The 17859-nt window shown below is 36.1% G+C and overlaps 1 protein-coding gene across 4 annotated transcripts in view; it reads left to right on the forward strand.

The window, feature by feature from the left end:
* The window catches only part of N4BP2L2 (NEDD4 binding protein 2 like 2), a 50486-nt gene that overhangs the window by 11463 nt on the left and 21164 nt on the right, over positions 1-17859 (forward strand). For 3 of the 4 annotated variants that reach the window (XM_075724650.1, XM_075724656.1, XM_075724662.1), the window contains exons 4-6: positions 5205-5293; positions 5650-5726; positions 10974-11117. In XM_075724650.1, the coding sequence (XP_075580765.1) occupies positions 5205-5293; positions 5650-5726; positions 10974-11117 (310 nt within the window). Of the gene's footprint in view, positions 1-5204; positions 5294-5649; positions 5727-10973; positions 11715-17859 lie in introns of those variants that run through there. The other variant, XM_075724667.1, reaches the window with a different exon arrangement.

The raw sequence follows: 17859 nt of genomic DNA on the forward strand, positions 1-17859 counted from the left end.
AATCTCTCTTCTTTGTTATGACCTGCTGATTTGTTACATTTGATACTAGTATCTTGATGGCAGAACTGAACCTTTTTAATGCTGGCAACAGCAGAGTATCCTATTTTTTCCAGTATCTTTCCTGATCTGAGGTTCATCCAAAATTTATGGAATAGTTTTTCCTGAGGAAGATTTTAGTTCACTTGTGTAGATTAACAGCTTTAATAAGTCATCTTTCTTAATATCTAGCAGTGTCCAAAGGTTGGGTTTAGCTGGTAAGGAAGTAGATATGTGGGGTAAGAAGGCTAGCAGATGGATTCTTGCTCTTCCTGTAGCAGTCTTCTAAGGATCTCATTATCTGTTTGGTCTGCTCCAAGGAGTAGACAAACTAAACAGCTCCATTGCCTGTGCATGCAGATTACTCTCTGTGCTGCAGTGTCTCAAGCAGAAGCTTCCTTCCTGTCTAGAGGACTACTTCTTTGCATCAAAAGATACAGAGGACCAAGGCAAAAATAAATATGTTCTCCCCTTTCCTCCCCTCTTCACCCTAATGCAAAATTTATGATACATCAGGGAACGTTTCTGTATGAACAGTGAAGGAATTTTTTAGAGCAATCATTAGAATGTCAGTGTCCTGGTTTCGGCTGGGATAGAGTTAATTTTCTTCCTAGCAGCAGGCATAGTGCTGTGTTTTGGATTTAGTAGGAGAAGAATGTTGATAACATGCTGATGTTTTTAGTTGTTGCTGAGTACTGCTTATGCTAGTCAAGGACTTTTTCAGCTTCCCATGCTCTGCCAGGCGCACAAGAAACTGGGAGGAGGCACAGCCAGAATAGTTGATCCAAACTGCCCAAAGGGCTATTCCATACCATATGACATCATGCTCAGTATATAAACTGGGGGGGGGGGTGGCCGGGGAGCAGCGATCACTGCTCGGGAACTGTCTGGGTATCGGTCGGCGGGTGGTGAGCAATTGCATTGTGCATCACTTGCTTCGTGTATCTTTATTATTATTATCATTATTCTACTGTTACTATTAGCATTACTATTTTACTTTATTTCAATTATTAAACTGTTCTTATCTCAACCCAGGAGTGTTTCTCACTCTTACTCCTCCGATTCTCTCCCCCATCCCATCGGGGTAGGGGGAGTGAGCGAGTGGCTGCGTGGTGCTTAGTTGCTGGCTGGGGCTAAACCATGACAGTCAGTTATAAAGAGCACTTTTGAGGCTGGAGTGCAGCAATGGTAAATACTTTTGAATGAAGTTCCCAGTAGCAGTCTAAGGAGCAGAAGACTTGATAAGGTAGTAGTTTATGAATGAGAGGGCTCGACACTTCACAATTTTAAGACCACCAAAGAATTCTCACTTGGTAATGGCTTCTGCCTGTTTCTGACTAGACCTTAAGATCTCTCTAGTTCTGTATCACTTAGTTACACTGTGATTTGATAACCAGAACAGTATATAATTTAGTTATTCAGCGATTTTGATAGCAAGAACAAGAACAGCTGTGCCATGTTGTATAGTACACCTCCACTGCGAAACATTTGCCAGAATAGCTTTGGGTTGAAGTTATACTCAATTCTTACCTCCTGCTTTGACTAGATAGAGCTCTCTGACTTGAACTACTTCAGCAGCTCTTGGTTTCATTTGTGTGTGGATTCTTGAAATACATTAAATGAGAACTTCAGGGGAATGGTAATCCTGATAGTTGGAATTCTTGTCTGATGAGTAGCTCTACGTTAAAGTTTCATATAGATTATACCAGCTGCATAAGTTATTTATATATTTGCTAATATTTATGTGACAACATATTTAGCTAGAGCTTTATAATTCTCACATCAGAATTATGGAGAAGGCAAAAATTTACTTTCTTCACAAATGAGAAAATTATTCTGTTAAAAATTCCGCGCCCTCCCCCCCCTCCCCATTTTGGGGGAAGGAGTGAATCTATAATATAGTAAGTATGAGAAAAAAATAGTTTCAAGTGAGACCCATTAGGGAAAAAAATTAATTTATTTTAGATGAACAAAATTTCAAACTCTCAAATGTTTATAAGACAGTGAATTACATACCCTTGATAGTAAAACACATACACATTTAATGTGAAGGTTGTAAGGTCAAATGCACAAATATGAGGAAATACTAGAATTAATTTGCCGCTGTTACTTTAATTGTGAAACCAGTGTCACTCTTACAGGGTTTTAGGCCCTTTAAGTTCACTTTTGTGTCTTTGCTGTCTCCTATTTTAGTTCATCCTGCCACTTCTACTGGAACTTTTGGCTGCCTTTGTGGTTTTGACATTGTTGATTTGACAGGTCGAGTTGGGGTTTATCTGCTTTTTAAACTCTGGTTTTGGTTTGTTTGATTTTGACAGTGACTAATACAGTTAACTAATTAGTAACTTTTTTACTTTTAAACAAAACTTTATCTAAGGTATTACATCAGCACACTTAGCACTTAGATCCATACATAAAACAAAATGGTAGAATATGTGTGTTGTAGATATAAAATAATCTTTCTTCACAAGCTTTTGTAAATTCACGATGATCCTGTTATCTTAATTACAGAATTTGCTGTCCTCTTGCTACCTTTATGAATCTTTTCTGAAATGCGTATATTGGGATTTTCCCTCTGTTTCTGTCAGCCTAGCAGTTTTCTTTCCTAGATTCGGGTTTCAGAAAGATCATTTGTGCCAGGTTAATGAAGCCAGAGCAATGTATTTTTCATGTTTTTAATAGCTTTTTCCATTGATTCTTAGTGATCTGTTGGAACATATTTTATCTTTGGTTTTTTCCTCCCTTCCATCTACGGAGTTATTTCCCAGCCTGTTCATTTAATTTCTTCCCATTGTATGGATTGATTTCTGTCAAGATAAATCCCTAGTTCTCTCCAGTAACTTAGGGTTTTTCTTCCTTCAGATCCCTGCTGCATTCAGTGTAGAGATTGAGCAGTGTTCACTAAATGGGCAGGCATTCAACAGATGTATTTTTTTAATCCTTGCAGACATTGTGGATACTTCTCCCTTTGCAGGCATCCCAACTTACTCATTATTTATCTCACAATTATTTTTAAAAAAAAGAGGAATGCTTGGGTCATGCTGATGATCTGATATATACCCCCTATTCAACTACAGAACAACTCCATCACATGTGCTGAAAGATGTGGGAGTATATGGGAGGAAATAGTGCACAAACGTGTATTTAAGGACAGTATGGTAATACGTATGCCCTATAATGACTATAGGCCCAGCCTTAGTTCAGGTATTTCCTAATGTTAAGAGTTTTGCTTTGCAACCATAATGCCTTTTTTTTTTTTGCTTTCACACCCTTTCTGTGTCCTTCTAAAAGGAGGACTGAATCCTTGTTCTTTTCCTGCAAGAGTTTTGAAATGTTAAATTCTTGATATGTTTGTGGCTCGCATTTTAGTTAGTGCTAAGCAATACTAGCAAAAAATTTTTTCTCTTGGCTTCAATGTGTAGCATCAGAGCAATTGATTTTTTTTTTTTTTTTAAATGGCATTCATCTTCACAATGCTTTTGTAAAATAGATAAGGAATTATTATGTTTTTAGTGATTAACTGAGTCACAAGCTGATGAATAGATTTTATAAAAGCATTACTTTCAATTGTAAGATGCTTTAGAGTAGTTGTAGGAGGAGCTGAGGAATCTTCTTCGTGAATCTGATACTCATTCATAAGTTGGAAATCTGCTTCTTCATCTGACTTAGTTTCAGGCTGTAAAAAGAACCTCATTTACTGATTCATGCACAAAGTAGTTCTTTTCTAAAGATGTGAAAGTTGTGTCCCTTTCTGCAAAGAGTGGCGGAAGTCTTGCTTTCAAAATAAAAAGGTGAAGGAAGTTAAAACAATGAAAATTAAGGTAGCCCATTTGTCCCAAAGGTGAGATACTGAAGTACCCTCTCTAGGTACTCTCCTCTGCAGGAGTTCCATCTGAACTTCTGGTAAGAATAGCTTAACTGCTGTCCCGGTTTGTATAAAACAGAGGTGGATATCAAGCTGATAAGGGTATCGAACTTGAGTTGTTCACTTCCTTGGGTAAGTCTCCTGTGTAGCATTATGTAGAAGCTGAACATCATAACCATGCTCTCTAGCTGTGCTCAAAAAAAGTGGTTGTGCAATGTTGTTTTTTTCAGGGCCAAATCCTACTAATGTAAGTTAGGAGTCTGAGAATGGTTTCTGGACTAACTGTGTAAGGAATTTAGAAGAATGCCTGATCTCAAGATCAAAGTTAGGTTTAGGCATAAGATAGATGCTTAATTGATTTATCAAGACTTAAAGCAGTCTTTGGCTTATGAAGAGATACCATTTTAGGCATCAGGGTAACGTTAAAATGTTTTCTGTGCTGTGGAGCTGATAAATATTAGGTAGCCAACAGATTTGTATGTTTTGTCCCCTAAACTCCTCCAACCAATCTCAGTTGTGCACTGTAATCTGTAGGATGCTTCTGCTGGGTAAGAAGCAGTATACTCTTGCTGATCCAAAGTTAAAAGCATGCTACTGTGTAAGTGTCCTGCCAAACAAATTGCATCATGGCTGTGCTCTGTCTGTCTTTCTATCAATAAAGATGATAATTCGGATGTGCCTTCTTACCAGTTATTGCTGATTTGTAGAACTCAGAAGCAGTTTATTATTACTGAAACTTCTGCCCCCTTTTGGATTTGGTAGAAATTGGTCAGTGAGTTCAAACATCATTCAAGTGGGGACAGCATTGTTGAATTTTTTTTTTTTTAATGGATCTGAGAAGTATTTCAGATGTGTGGTGTCCTTCTGTGAAGATCACTTATTTCTTAGCGTTTTATTTGAGAACTGCAATACCTAACCACAGGTCTCAGTTACAAATGTGCCATGTGTTATCTGGCAGGGCTGGTAAAGCTGGAACCAGGATATGGTTTCCTGCTGGAATCTCTGTACACAGCAGGCCACAGACTTTGAGCAGTTCTGTTGTGTTGCTTTGACTTCTATGATTCCCATTTACACCTTTGCATCAATTCACCACCACATCTTTTTTGTGCCCTTCACTTAAATTTTCTTACTTTCTTGCTTCTACTTCTTTCCATTCCTGTCAGTGCTTTTATTCCTTTTCTTAGAATGGTGTGTTTCAGTCAGACTAGATTAATGCAAAAAACATCTGGAACAGGTTATTTACATTTATCATTTTATTTGAGTTACATGGTTGCTTATTAACTTGCACTATGTTTCATTGCAGCAAAGCAAGCAATGGAACAGGGAAAATCTCCAGTTATAATAGACAACACTAATACTCAAGCCTGGGAAATGAAGCCATATGTGGAAGTGGTAGGTTTTGTTGTGTGATTATATCATCTATTACAACTTTTCAAACTTACCTTGACATGTGATAAGTTGGTCTGTTCTGTCCAGAAACATTTTTCTTACTCACGTTTCTAAAGAGAAACTGCTTACTGATATGATCAGTAATTGGTGTGGCAATAGTTCAGAACAATTTAAGGATTCACTTGATCTAATCTTCTTAGCCTGGAATGAAAGCTAGGACAGGCTGGGGGTAAGTGAAATTCAGCATGCTACCACCGCAGAGTTAACTACAACTGTTTATTATACCGGTCTATAAACTTTTTGTTACATTTTTTGTAATAATGATACACATATCACACATTTTTCTTTGGTTGCTGCAGGCTCTAGAAAAGGGATACAGAGTGGAATTCCATGAGCCAGATACTTGGTGGAAGTTTGATCCTGAAGAATTAGAAAAGTAAGGTTTATATTACAGAAATCATTGTACTTATATAGAGATATAGACAGATAAATATGCACACATAAATATATATGTAGTATGTTATATTTTATTCAGTATCTTTGTTTTTTAAATACTTAACTACTAGGATAAAATGTATGTTATTTAAATAGGCATTTTGAGATATACCTTTATATGGAAGTGTTATGCATAAAGAAACAGACAAATAAATAGAGGTCCTGTCTTGTTGGTCCAAAAAGTCAATATTAAAATTTTGTCGGACATGAGTAGAAAAATGATTGACCCCTGTAAGAATTGCTGCTATTATAATGAATAATTATTCTGAGAGATTTGTTGCTACAAAATGCTGATGGCAAGAAGTAGTAGAAGAGAAAAAGAAATTACACATTTTGCAAGGAGTGCATCAGTGTAAGTGCTTTGTTTTGTCTACTCTTATAGATGTCTCAGTGTCAGAGAACAACAGTCCATTAGTAATCAGTAAAGGTTAAAAAGAAAGCTTGTATTTTAGATGATTCTATTGCAAGATTTTGTGACATTGTCCCCAGTCTTCAGAGGATCTGACTTAGAGTACTGTTGGATATAGGTCATTGGACTTCTGGGTGGTAAGAGTGCCTGGGAAGCTGCTTATTTTTCCTGGTTAATGTCTCTTTTGTCTTGGATGTATCTGCTTTAGGAATCTATGAGGTATCACTTAGGGATATTTCATCGTTTGAAATGTAATGTAGTATTTTCATGGTTGATCACAGAGTTCTGTCACTTAGTGTCATTTTATATGCTTCCAACTGACTTGGCTTTGCAAAGTAGCCCCTACAATGCATGAAGTGTGTGTGTGTGTAATACTTACATTGCTGACTTGTTCTTCGTTGTGTTTATAAATCTTTTAAAGTTTTCACCTTCTGCTTCTAAGCTACCACTAACCTACTGTTAGAGATGGAGTCCTCTCTCTGTAGGATGAATTCTAATAAGTTTTTCTAGTTTGGGGTGCAGCACAGCCAAGTTACAAAGCTGTGTTAGTAATCAGATGTTTCTAAGGCGTTAGGTGTGAGATTTCCATTACATGAGACAGACTCATTTCACATGGTCTTAACAGGTAATAGGATAAACAAATGTGAAGTGTTACTATTGAATTTTATTGTCCAGTCATTAATTGTAGGAGTAAAGTTCATATCTTTCCCAAAACCAAAGGAAAACCCTTGAACTGTGAAGTGCTGCTACCAGTTCTTAGGAGCTTCCTAGAAATGTTTTAGCAGCTCCAGTTGCTTTAAATATTTGAGTAGAGGCCTATTGTCTGGAAACCTTTGAGACTTTAGGAAAGGTGGTGATGTGAGGTTTCATTTTGGTTTTCAATTGCTTGGGGAGAAGGCTCAGTTTTTAAGGTTGGGTGTTTTTTTCCATATTCATGTGTTTGGGAAATAGATAATGATAGAGATGTTATTGTAGTTTTAGGATTCCCCTTACGAATTTTGAGCTCAACATTTTGTTCAGTACCTGAGCAAATACTATGCTAATAATAAATTTGGGTAATTTTATTAGTTGTCCAGAGTCATACATTTTAATTTCCTCCTAAACAGGAACACTTAAGACTCTCTTTCTGGTAGTTGGAATAAAAAAAAAATACGCTACCTCCTACTTTAATTAGCAAAAGACTATTCTTATATTTTGGATACATGCTCCTCATTTATTTGTTTTTAGTGGTGCTGTCTAGATTGTTAGTAACTTTTATCAAGTGATACAATATGTTGATATTCTAGAAGTCAGGTGCATTTCTAGATACTATTTTTATAGGATTGTTTCTGCTACTGCGTAGTGTGTTTGAGAAATCTGTGAAAAGACTCTCTAGGTCAACACTGGGTGAATTCTTGATGTCAAGAACGTGACAGATATTTTTGTGTGGAATAGGTGTCAGTGTTTTTTTCTTCCAGTGTGCCTATGAGGTTCAAATTATCTTTAGTCCCTCATGAGTGATTTTGCTTTTAGTTTTGTGCACATAACTTTTGTGAAAACATCTTGACTCCACAGATGTATGTCTTGCAGTAGTGCTCAAGACTTCTTGCATAGCATTTAGACCTTTATATAAAGGATTTTGTACTTTGATACCATTTTTAGGAAATCTTGAAAACTGTAGGTGAGAGACAAACAAGTGGCAAAATCACTGGTAGAAGAGAAAGACTTTTTTTAAAGTGTTTAATCAGTGTTGGATGAAAAAATCACCCTCTATCATGTTTGTATGCTTTCTGAGTAGCTGGTCAGTTGGGAACTAGAACTTTAAAAAAAAAAAAAAAAAACCCTATACATTTGACTCAAGATTTTGGGGAACAACAGGTATCCTGTGTATAATCTGTATTTTGGGACAGATGTTGGTTTTAATTTTAAAAAACATTACCTGCTGTGCAACTTCACACAGAAGTGAAATGCAAACATGTTTAATATAATCCTTTCTCCTTCAGTATGATCATAAAACTGCAATTAGTATTGACTTTGTTAAACTTGTGCTGATTCTTTTAAGTAGTTGTGTCTATGCAGGATTACTTTGCCAGTATATTGGTATGTAAGATTGTTCTAGTGTAGAAGCATTTAGTGGTGACAGAACTTTGCTTTTATCAATAGATTCAGTGTTCCTCCAAGCAAAACCAGCTTCCAAAGCATAACTATGCGTTAGGAGCTTTTGCTGGTACGTCTGTGTTGGTTAAGGATAGACAGCTTTATGCTCTTTCAGCATAGCCAAGCCACCAAAGGATGGGTGGAGACATGCCTGAAGAGGAGATCCCAGTATTAAATGTCACTATACAGCAGATTTGTTTTCTTTTTTTTAAATTAATTTCTATGCTTGATGTGATTTTGCTGTTGGTGATTTTATTATCCTGCCTTGTTCTTTAAGGAAAAGTACTTGGTGATTTATGAAGTGATTATACACAAGTCCATTCAATTGTGGATGAGTGTGCACTTTATGCCCAGAGCACTTGAGCTGTAATCTTTATGCCCAGAGCACCATCATAGAATCATAGAATATCTCAAGTTAGAAGGGACCAATAAGGATCATCAAGTCCAACTCCCTGCTCTTCGCAGGGCTACCCGAAACTAAACAATATGATTAAGAGCATCATCCAGATGCTCCTTGAACTCCAGCAGGCTGGGTGCCATGACCAATTCTTGCATGAGATTCCCAGTTCTTGCATGCATTCTTAATATGCTTTATATGCTTGCATGGTCTATATGCTTTATACAGTGGTAGTTTAACCACATTAAAAAGAGAAAAGTCAGGAGAGAGGCAGACACACAGGAAAATACTGGACAACTTTGTGCTTCCACCATGTGGCATAAAAGGACTTAGACTTCCTCTTCTCAATTTTTTTCTGTCATGAGAGTCAAGTGCTTTATAGAATCCCCATATTTCTAGGGGATTGGCTTTTTTCCCTACCATTAACCTTGTTCATACTTGTGAATAAAATCAAAACTCTTAAGACTTGTTAACTGGTAAGTTCAACATGCTGCTGTTCCTGGAATTCTTTAGCACAATGTAGAAATTAGTAGCATTTAAACAATGAGCTGCTTGTGGTGATCACTCTAGCTTCTGATGTTGTCTCAGGGAAGAGTGTCTATGAGAGAAATACTCTACTTAAGCCTTTTCTTCCCACAAAGAAAGCTGATAAAATGCACCTTAAGGAGCCAGCATGATTCTGAATACTTCCAGGATCACCAATTCTTCCATTCTGAACGTGAAACTAGCGTGCTACCTGCAGTATGCTTTGAACCCTCATCAACTTGCTACATACTTCTTTGTTGTAATAATATGCACAAACTGGGTGGGGAGGAAATCAGTCTTTGAAAATATTTCTGTATAGGTATCCCCTTTCCAGTATAGCCTGTTTCTTCCCAGTATTGATTTCTCCTCTATAGAAATGAGCAAGTTGGTAAGGAGGCCCATTCCTTTTCTGTCCCTGGCAGAAAGCACAAAGATGCAGGCCTGTATTCCCTATTGGTATGACTGGAAGGTAATTCAGCTTGGACAAAGTTTCTTGGTGATAAGAATATATTGTGTTATGACAAATGCTTGTCTACACTATCAAAACATTTTGTTTATGTTTTGTTTGTGTTTTATCTGTTCTCTTAAAGACGGGGAGAATCTTTTTAATAAGGCCTGTTGTGACAGGACAAGGAATAATGGATTTAAACTAAAGAAGAATAGATTTAGACTAGACATTAGAAAGTTTTTTACAATGAGGGTGGTGAAGCACTGGAACAGGTTGCCCAGAGAGGTGGTAGAGGCCCCATCCCTGGCAACATTCAAGGTCAGGTTGGATGGGGCTCCGAGCAACCTGATCTGGTTAAAGCTGTCCCTGCTCACTGCAGGGGGTTGGGCTAGATGACCTCTAAAGGTCCCTTCCAACCCAAAGCATTCTATGATTCTATGATACGATTCTTGTTCAATTCTGTTACAGTGCTGGCAATTCTCTGACATTCAGTTTGTGCATGAGCATTGTGGTTTTCTTTTTGGCATTTCTGCTAACATGGATTTTAAGATCCTATTTCATAGATACTAAGGAGATAAATACATTCTAATGTAATGTCTAATGTCTCATGTTTTTAATAGGCCAAATTCTCACTAAAAGTAGCTGTTCGCTAAACACTACAAGAATAGGACAGCACTTTTGGCCTCTCTTCCCTTATATGTGTTTTGGTACATTTCTAAATTTACAGCAAGTATAAGTAAGAGCTAGTAGATAAAGGTATTATGAACATGCTGTTCTGGTTCAAAACTAAAATTGCTCCTTATTTTATATAGAGATTTATTGATGAGAAAATATTCTGTCATTCTGTCTTGAAACCATGTAGTTTCATTTTTTTATGCTAGTTTGAACATTGCTTTCATAATTAGTAGTCTATAATATTATTCATCCCTCTACTCATTAGCTAGTATACCGTGTAAAATCTGATGACTAAACAGAAAGCAAAGTCCTTCCAGGGTTACTTAGGTACATAGTCCTGGTGAATAATATCACATTTCTGTATGAAGAAGAATGACTGTATTGTTTTCTGTTATTTAATATATGCAGCAGTGAATTATTAAAATAAACCTTAATGCACGTTGAATACTGAGAGAATGAGGATGCCATGTAATAAAAGTGAAAGTAAAAATATGAAAAGCAAGAAGAAAAATTGTGAAATTAGAGGTTTTTTCTTTTTCTTAAAGACTGTAAACGTATAAACATACCAGACAATTTATTTAAATTTTTATTTTTGTAGGAGGAATAAACATGGGGTCACTCGTGAGAAGATTGCTCAGATGTTGGAACGATATGAATATCAAATATCCATACCTATTGTCATGAATTCAGTGGTACCTCCCCACAAAAACACTCAAAGGCCACCTCTGCAGCGAAGAAATAGGTGGGGAGGCAATACAGACTCATGGAATTCTTTCAGTATTTCCAGTAGCCGATAACACAGTTGCAGTCAGTTAATAAAAATCTGTTACTTGCCCTTCTAAAACACATCATCACCTCCAATAAAGTAGTGGATCTCCTGTGTTTTAAATAGGCCTATTTCAAGACCATTTTCTTCTGGAGGTTGTTCCTTTAACAGACTTGCATGTAAATAAAATTGTACATAAAATGTTTTTTAAAACTATATTTATTACAGTTGTAATAACTTTGATTTTAGTAAAATATTTAATATAGTATGACATATAGCAGAGTCTTCCTTCATAAACCTAAGACAATGATGTTGTCATATATCAAGTAACTGTTGAGCAGTCTTTTTTAAAGAAGAGGTCATGTTAGATACCTTCTAAAATAGAATTAAAGCCCCAGAAGAAGAGATTATTTATGTAATAACCAATTTTAATGATTGTCATTTAGTCTTCTTATCTTTTAGAGATGTTTTTGAAAACAATTATATCCTGGATTGTCCTTTTGTTCTATTTGGCATGTATTACCAATTGCCAAAATTTTGGCTTGTATTTTCTGTTTTCAGTTGGGGGTTTGCTGTTTTTTGGTTTGTTTTTTTGTTTTTTTTGTCTCAGAAGCTCATCTGGCAGCTGAAGCAACATTCTGCCAATACAGTATTCATCAGCCTTAAACTGTGCAACCTGAATTATTTTTTTGTTTGTTTGTTCTCAGTGGTAGTATATAAACTATCATGGTGGCTGCACACCACCAACTTTTTTATGCTGACTAAAAAAACCTGAATTTTATCACTAAAACTCAAAAATTTCACAGCCATGTCTTTCTAAGTCAATTTCTTCCATTTACAATAAAAATGAAGTATTAAAGCATTAGGCTGTCAAGTTCCAGCCCACAGTTGGGATGCATTGATTCAATATAAATAGTGGATATAATTCTGTAAAGCCATGTTGCGTTCCTAATCATGGCACAGCCAGTGTAATCTGTTCAGCGCATAACAAAGAATGAGCCAGCATGGAGATTGACTAATTTACTGCCCTTTTCTGTTAAAAATTTTGGATTTGTAAGTTTTCACTTTGCTTGCTTTCTAACAGCTTGCTGTATTAATAAAATATATTTGTCTTCAGTGTTGTTTTAGTAGTTCAATGCAACAGTTTTTATTATTTTCAAGCTTGTAGGATTTTATACAGATGAGCATTATTACTAACCTGCTAGCTGAAATAACCTATCTTCAGGTCTAACTACCTTTGATTTCCTTATACACTGAATGAGTAAATCCGGAATAGGAAGTTTTGTCAAGAATGTGAGTACATAGCTAAAAGAATTTTCATGGTTTTCTGTTACTAATTTGGTGCTATAGCCATCAGAATTTTGAAAATTCCAAAGCCAGCATAAATTTTTTTTACTCAGACAATTTTTGAATAGGCCCTAAAAATTACTTCACCTTTAAAGTCTGAATACCATGAAAGTTGAAAATCCAGGTATACAATGAAGTATCTTTCTGCGGTTTTCTGCACGTATTGTGCAAATCTAAATTTGTACAATTGAATGTATATCTGCAGTAACATTTTCATAAGAGAGTCTATTAACTGTAAAAGTTGAAGTGTGCAGTTTCATATTTTAGTAGTTGTTTTAATTATTTGAAAAATAATTTAAAATGCTTCAGTAGCATGCATTGTTAATATATTGAATTATGTATATATATAAAACAGAAACTCTTCAGCTATATTAATTGTCTTTCCTCATTGTATGTTATTCATACCAATTATGTAACTATATTTTAGTTTTCATGGTTATCTTCTCCATGTCTCAAAAGAATCATGGAAATTATTGTAAATGGTCAGTAATACTTCAATTATCCCAAAGTTTTTATATTTAAATGTGAAAGCCTATTTCAAGTGGGAGGAAGATAAAAAGGTTTTAGAAATACTCATTTTATTTACTCTAATACTTTAAGCCATAATAAATTGATAAAATTTATTGAGGCTTTATGTAATATTCACACAGTGTGCTAAGATGTGACAAAAAAGAGCTGATTATTGAAAATTAATGTTATGATATCTTTTGGTGCCATCTGTCTTCAGTTTTTTAAAGAAAATGGGAGGTTTTTTAGTAGTATTTAATTGATTTTTAAGTTCTCTAACAAATTTGTATTTAAATAGATGCGAATTCATACTATTTTAAAATGGTGCAGCATTTTTTTTGTGCTATCTTTTTAATAAATTATTGGTGGATGGTGAGTATTTTTTATATGCAAAGCATGTTGATTGGTAATGGGCTTGCAGTTTGCAAAGGACACATAACAAGAAAGGAATGCTTTGCAACTTGGCACTGTATCACATTTCTTGTAAACTGCTTATCTATAAAGCTGTATCCCAAGGTAAGTACAGTGACATGGTAGGTGAAAACACAATGGAATTACTGTCTGTGTAACACGTTTTTGTTTCCTGGTATATTAATACTTCATGAGGATATGACAGTCATGGTCATACGTATATCTCAAACAGAAGTTGCTTTTACACTACAATAGTTATATGTAAAAATAATAAAAAGATGATGCAAAATACATGTTGCAGGTATCGAATTTCTCCTACTCCCTCACAAATGAGGAAAATTGCTTATTTTGTCAAAAAGTATGTACAAGAAATGTAAGAACTTGCTGCAGTTAGACTGGGGATCTAAAAACTTTTACTATCTGGCATAGTTTTTGTGCAATACACCTGTTGATGATGATAATATACCTAGAATGAAGGTTTCCTGGTTTAGATTTTTAGTAAATTGCTAGTTCATCATATTTCATGAAATAATAGTGTCAGAATTTTTTTTAATGTAACTAATACATAGAACATTAATGTTACGAATGCAGATTCTAAGTATCTGCTGCATACTTCAAACTAGTGAGGAGTTTGGCAAGTAAATTTAAACAGCATAGTTAAGATATTCAGCTGTAGTTTTAACATCCTACTCTTCTAAGCATGAAATTTAAATTAATTTGCAGAACATACATAATTTGGTTCATATAGCTAACCAGTTAGCATCAACTGTATAGGATTATGTGTTGCTATAGAAAAAAATAGTTTTAGTGCTTCATCTAAACTGCTGCTCCTTCTTTGATTAGTTTACTTCCTAAATTATTGAAAGTTTTCATCAGCCTTTTCTTTGACGAATGATTTAGCGTTCTTATTTTTCTTTTGTTTGGGGAAGAAAAAAACCAGAAACAAACAAAATAAAAATCCATAAACAGCCCACCGCAAAACCCACAAAACCAAACCCTAGAAAGACCTATGTGCTGGCTTTCGCTGGGATAGAGTTAATTTTCTTCACAGTAGCTAGCATGGGGCTATGTTTTGGATTTGTGCTGAAAACAGTGTGGATAACACAGGGATGTTTTCGTTACTGCTGAGCAGTGCTTACACAGAGCCAAGGCCTTTTCCGCTTCTCACCCCACCCCACCAGCGAGCAGGCTGGGGGTGCACAAGAAGCTGGGAGGGGACACAGCCGGGACAGCTGACCCCAACTGACCAAAGGGGTATTCCATACCATATGATGTCATGCTCGGCATATAAAGCTGGGGGAAGAGGAAGGAAGCGGGGGGACGTTCAGAGTGATGGTGTTTGTCTTCCCAAGTTATGCGTGATGGAGCCCTGCTTTCCTGGAGATGGCTGAACACCTGCCTGCTGATGGGAAGTAGTGAATGAATTCCTTGTTTTGCTTTGCTTGTGTGCATGGCTTTTGCTTTCCCTATTAAACTGTCTCTATCTCAATCCATGAGTTTTCTCACTTTCACCTTTCCGATTCTCTCCCCCATCCCACCGGGGGGTGGGGGCGGGGAGTGAGCGAGCTGCTGCTGGGGGGCTTAGTTGCCGGCTGGGGTTAAACCGTGACACTTCATCTTTTAGGCTATGATGTTAAATGATCTCCTGTGAGGGATTCTGTTTTCTGTTCTTGTAGTGATGTTCTCCTTAGGTTCATTTTAAGCTTTTTGCCTTTAAGAAGAAAGCCAATATTTTGTCTTTTGTCATCTGTCTCTTGAAACCTTCTGCAGAGGTGGTAGTTTATCTTTGGCTAGCTGAGTTGTGACCCATAGCATTTCTATTTGTTTTGTGTCTGTATTTCCTGATGTAATTTAGACACTGTCAGTATTTTCTTCTTTGAGCTGACCAGTAGGATTCATTTTCAGTAAATCAGAAAAAAAATTACTTTTTTTTTTTCACATTCATGTGTGATACCTGTAGTTTTACCTGCTGCTTCCTCCTAGCAACTGAGTTTTCTGGAGGAAGTGTTTTCCCTCTGTGCTGGTACATCATGGAGATGAGGTGACTAGGTATATGTTGAGAATTGAGGGGTTTCCATACAAAAGAAGAGACACATGTATTATAATTCCCAGTAAAGAGCAGTAAGAAGACATAGTGTTGAAATGTAGTTCATAAAATTGAAATTATGTACTCAAAAGAGTGATCAGGTATTTCACATAGGTCAGATGTGGAAATATTTCACCTCAGTGTTTCTATAGTGATACTTTCTTATTTCAATGTTTTCTGTTGTCATCCTTTCAAAATAAAAGCCAGAGCAGAGATTAAAGCTCTTCAGTAATCATTTACTAGGTGAGAATCTACTTGTATGTCAGGTTTTTTTCTTCTTCTTTTTATAGGCTAATTGATTGCAATTAGCTGTAAATCAGCTTATTTTGAGTTCCCAGAAAAATATGTGAAAACATAACTGGTCCTTTAAGTATTTAGAAGATAAAGTTGTAAGTAACAGGGTTTGTCAAGGTCAGATCATCTCAAAGTTGTCTAATTTATTTCTGTAGTAATGGAGCAGCAGCGAGTGGTGTTTTTAGCTTGAGATAGACTGTCAATGTCATTCTAGATCAAGGATAATAGAAGCATTGAAGTATTGCGTCTGGAATGGGTCTTTGCAGTTTCCTTTTAGCTGATAATCCCACTTCTTCATTTCTCAGGTAGGCAGGCAGTCCTTGACCATTTAATGTGTACCTGACTGGTATGTAGTGCTGTTGTAACAATACCATGTTGTGCCAAGTCAGAACATATTGTATCCATGAAGTAAGTGTTTTTTCAGTTGTATTTGCAGTCTTTTTAGTGATGTTAAATATTTTTATTTTTTGAGCTGTTAATTGAATTCGACTCTTCTTTTGTGGTCACTCAAACTGGTATCAGAGTAACTGCTTTATAATTGTGTGGATCATCCTGCTTGTCCTTTTTAAATGTTTTCCTGATACTAACTCTGTAAGTATTCTAGGATTTTATGGAAACATAGTGGAAAAATATCTTATGAGCAAAAATTTTTGAACATGTGCTTGCACATTGTCTACTGATTTTAAAAAAGCGTGGATTCTTTAGTGGATGGTGTTTAATCTCTTCTTGAATTGCTAACAGACTAAGAAGTGCTGCTTTAGCTGCCTGAATAAATATCTACTTATTTCTAAGGGCTTTATTGTATCATTTACAAATCAGTCTTAGTCATGGGCCTATAATGCTGTTTGGCTGTTACTTTATTCATGGTACTTCTAATAATTTTTTTTTTTTTTTTCTTTACTCATCAGCCATAGGTTTTGGTAACCTGTACTATAGGTTGTAATAGTCTATAAGAAGTTCCTGAACAGCTTATCCCACATCTTGCTCTTAACCATGAAGAGTTTCTGAAGGCTCATGAACCTGTCTTAAGAGTGGATTGACTATATTACTTTTCCCCCATTTAGCATTTTTCCTGATAGTTTTCCTGTATTGCTTGTAAGATGAATACACTGCTTTACAGGGATCTTGACAACAAAAGTATAGACGTTGGATCTTTTACCTGAAGCAAGACAGGTGTACATATTTGAGCTTCATTTGCAGCTGTTTGGTACATGCACTAAATAATCAATGAAGTATACCTGATAAAATTTCAAAACTATTTTCACTTTATGAAAACTGCAGTTAGAAGACTGTGCAGTAAAACTGTGTTATACATAGGAGTATAAATAGAATTCTGTATATGTGTACATAGAAGGCACAGTTAGAGCGTTGTGTTTTATTCTGTTTCTGTTTTGTTCCAGCAGTCTAGACTGAGATCTTGTTTCTAATAATGAATACTTAGATTATGTCCATAATGCTGCCTTTTTTGGTTGTAGGTCTTGAGGAGAGGTTTTATTGTGAGTAAAGACAGCTGACTATGGTTTAACTTTTTACTGCTCTGTAGGGAATTGAGCTGTAAAGAGATTAAATGAGTTTGTCTTTCGTCTGGTTAGTTTGTGATGCCTTTGTTGAGAATGTCAAGCTTTGAGCTCGCTGGTACAAGGAGGATGTGACATATTGGAGTGAGTTGAGCAGAAGGGTGGTCAGGGCCTGGAGCACCTGAAATACTAGGAGAAGCTGGGAGAAACGGATTGTTCAGCCTTAAGAAGAGAAGGCTATGGCTAAGCTTAATGCTGTCTTCACCTAACTAATGGGAGAGTCATAAAGGTAGAGCCAGGCTGCTCTTAGATGAGAAGCGATGGGTAGAGGTTGCAACATGGGAAATTCCAATTAGATATTAGGTTGTGTAACCTCCATCCTTGGAGTGTTCAAAACTTGCCTGGGCAAGTCACTGAGCAACGAGATCTCAGTTGGTATTGCTTTGAGCAGAGGTTGGACTGTATGATCTCCAGAGGCCCCTTCTGACATAAATTATTCTATTCTAATGGATATAGTGAAAGCAGTGTCCAGAATATCAAAAGCGTTAGCTCTTAC

The sequence above is a fragment of the Pelecanus crispus genome, chromosome 1, assembly GCF_030463565.1.
Source record: "Pelecanus crispus isolate bPelCri1 chromosome 1, bPelCri1.pri, whole genome shotgun sequence".
Lineage (NCBI taxonomy): Eukaryota > Metazoa > Chordata > Aves > Pelecaniformes > Pelecanidae > Pelecanus > Pelecanus crispus.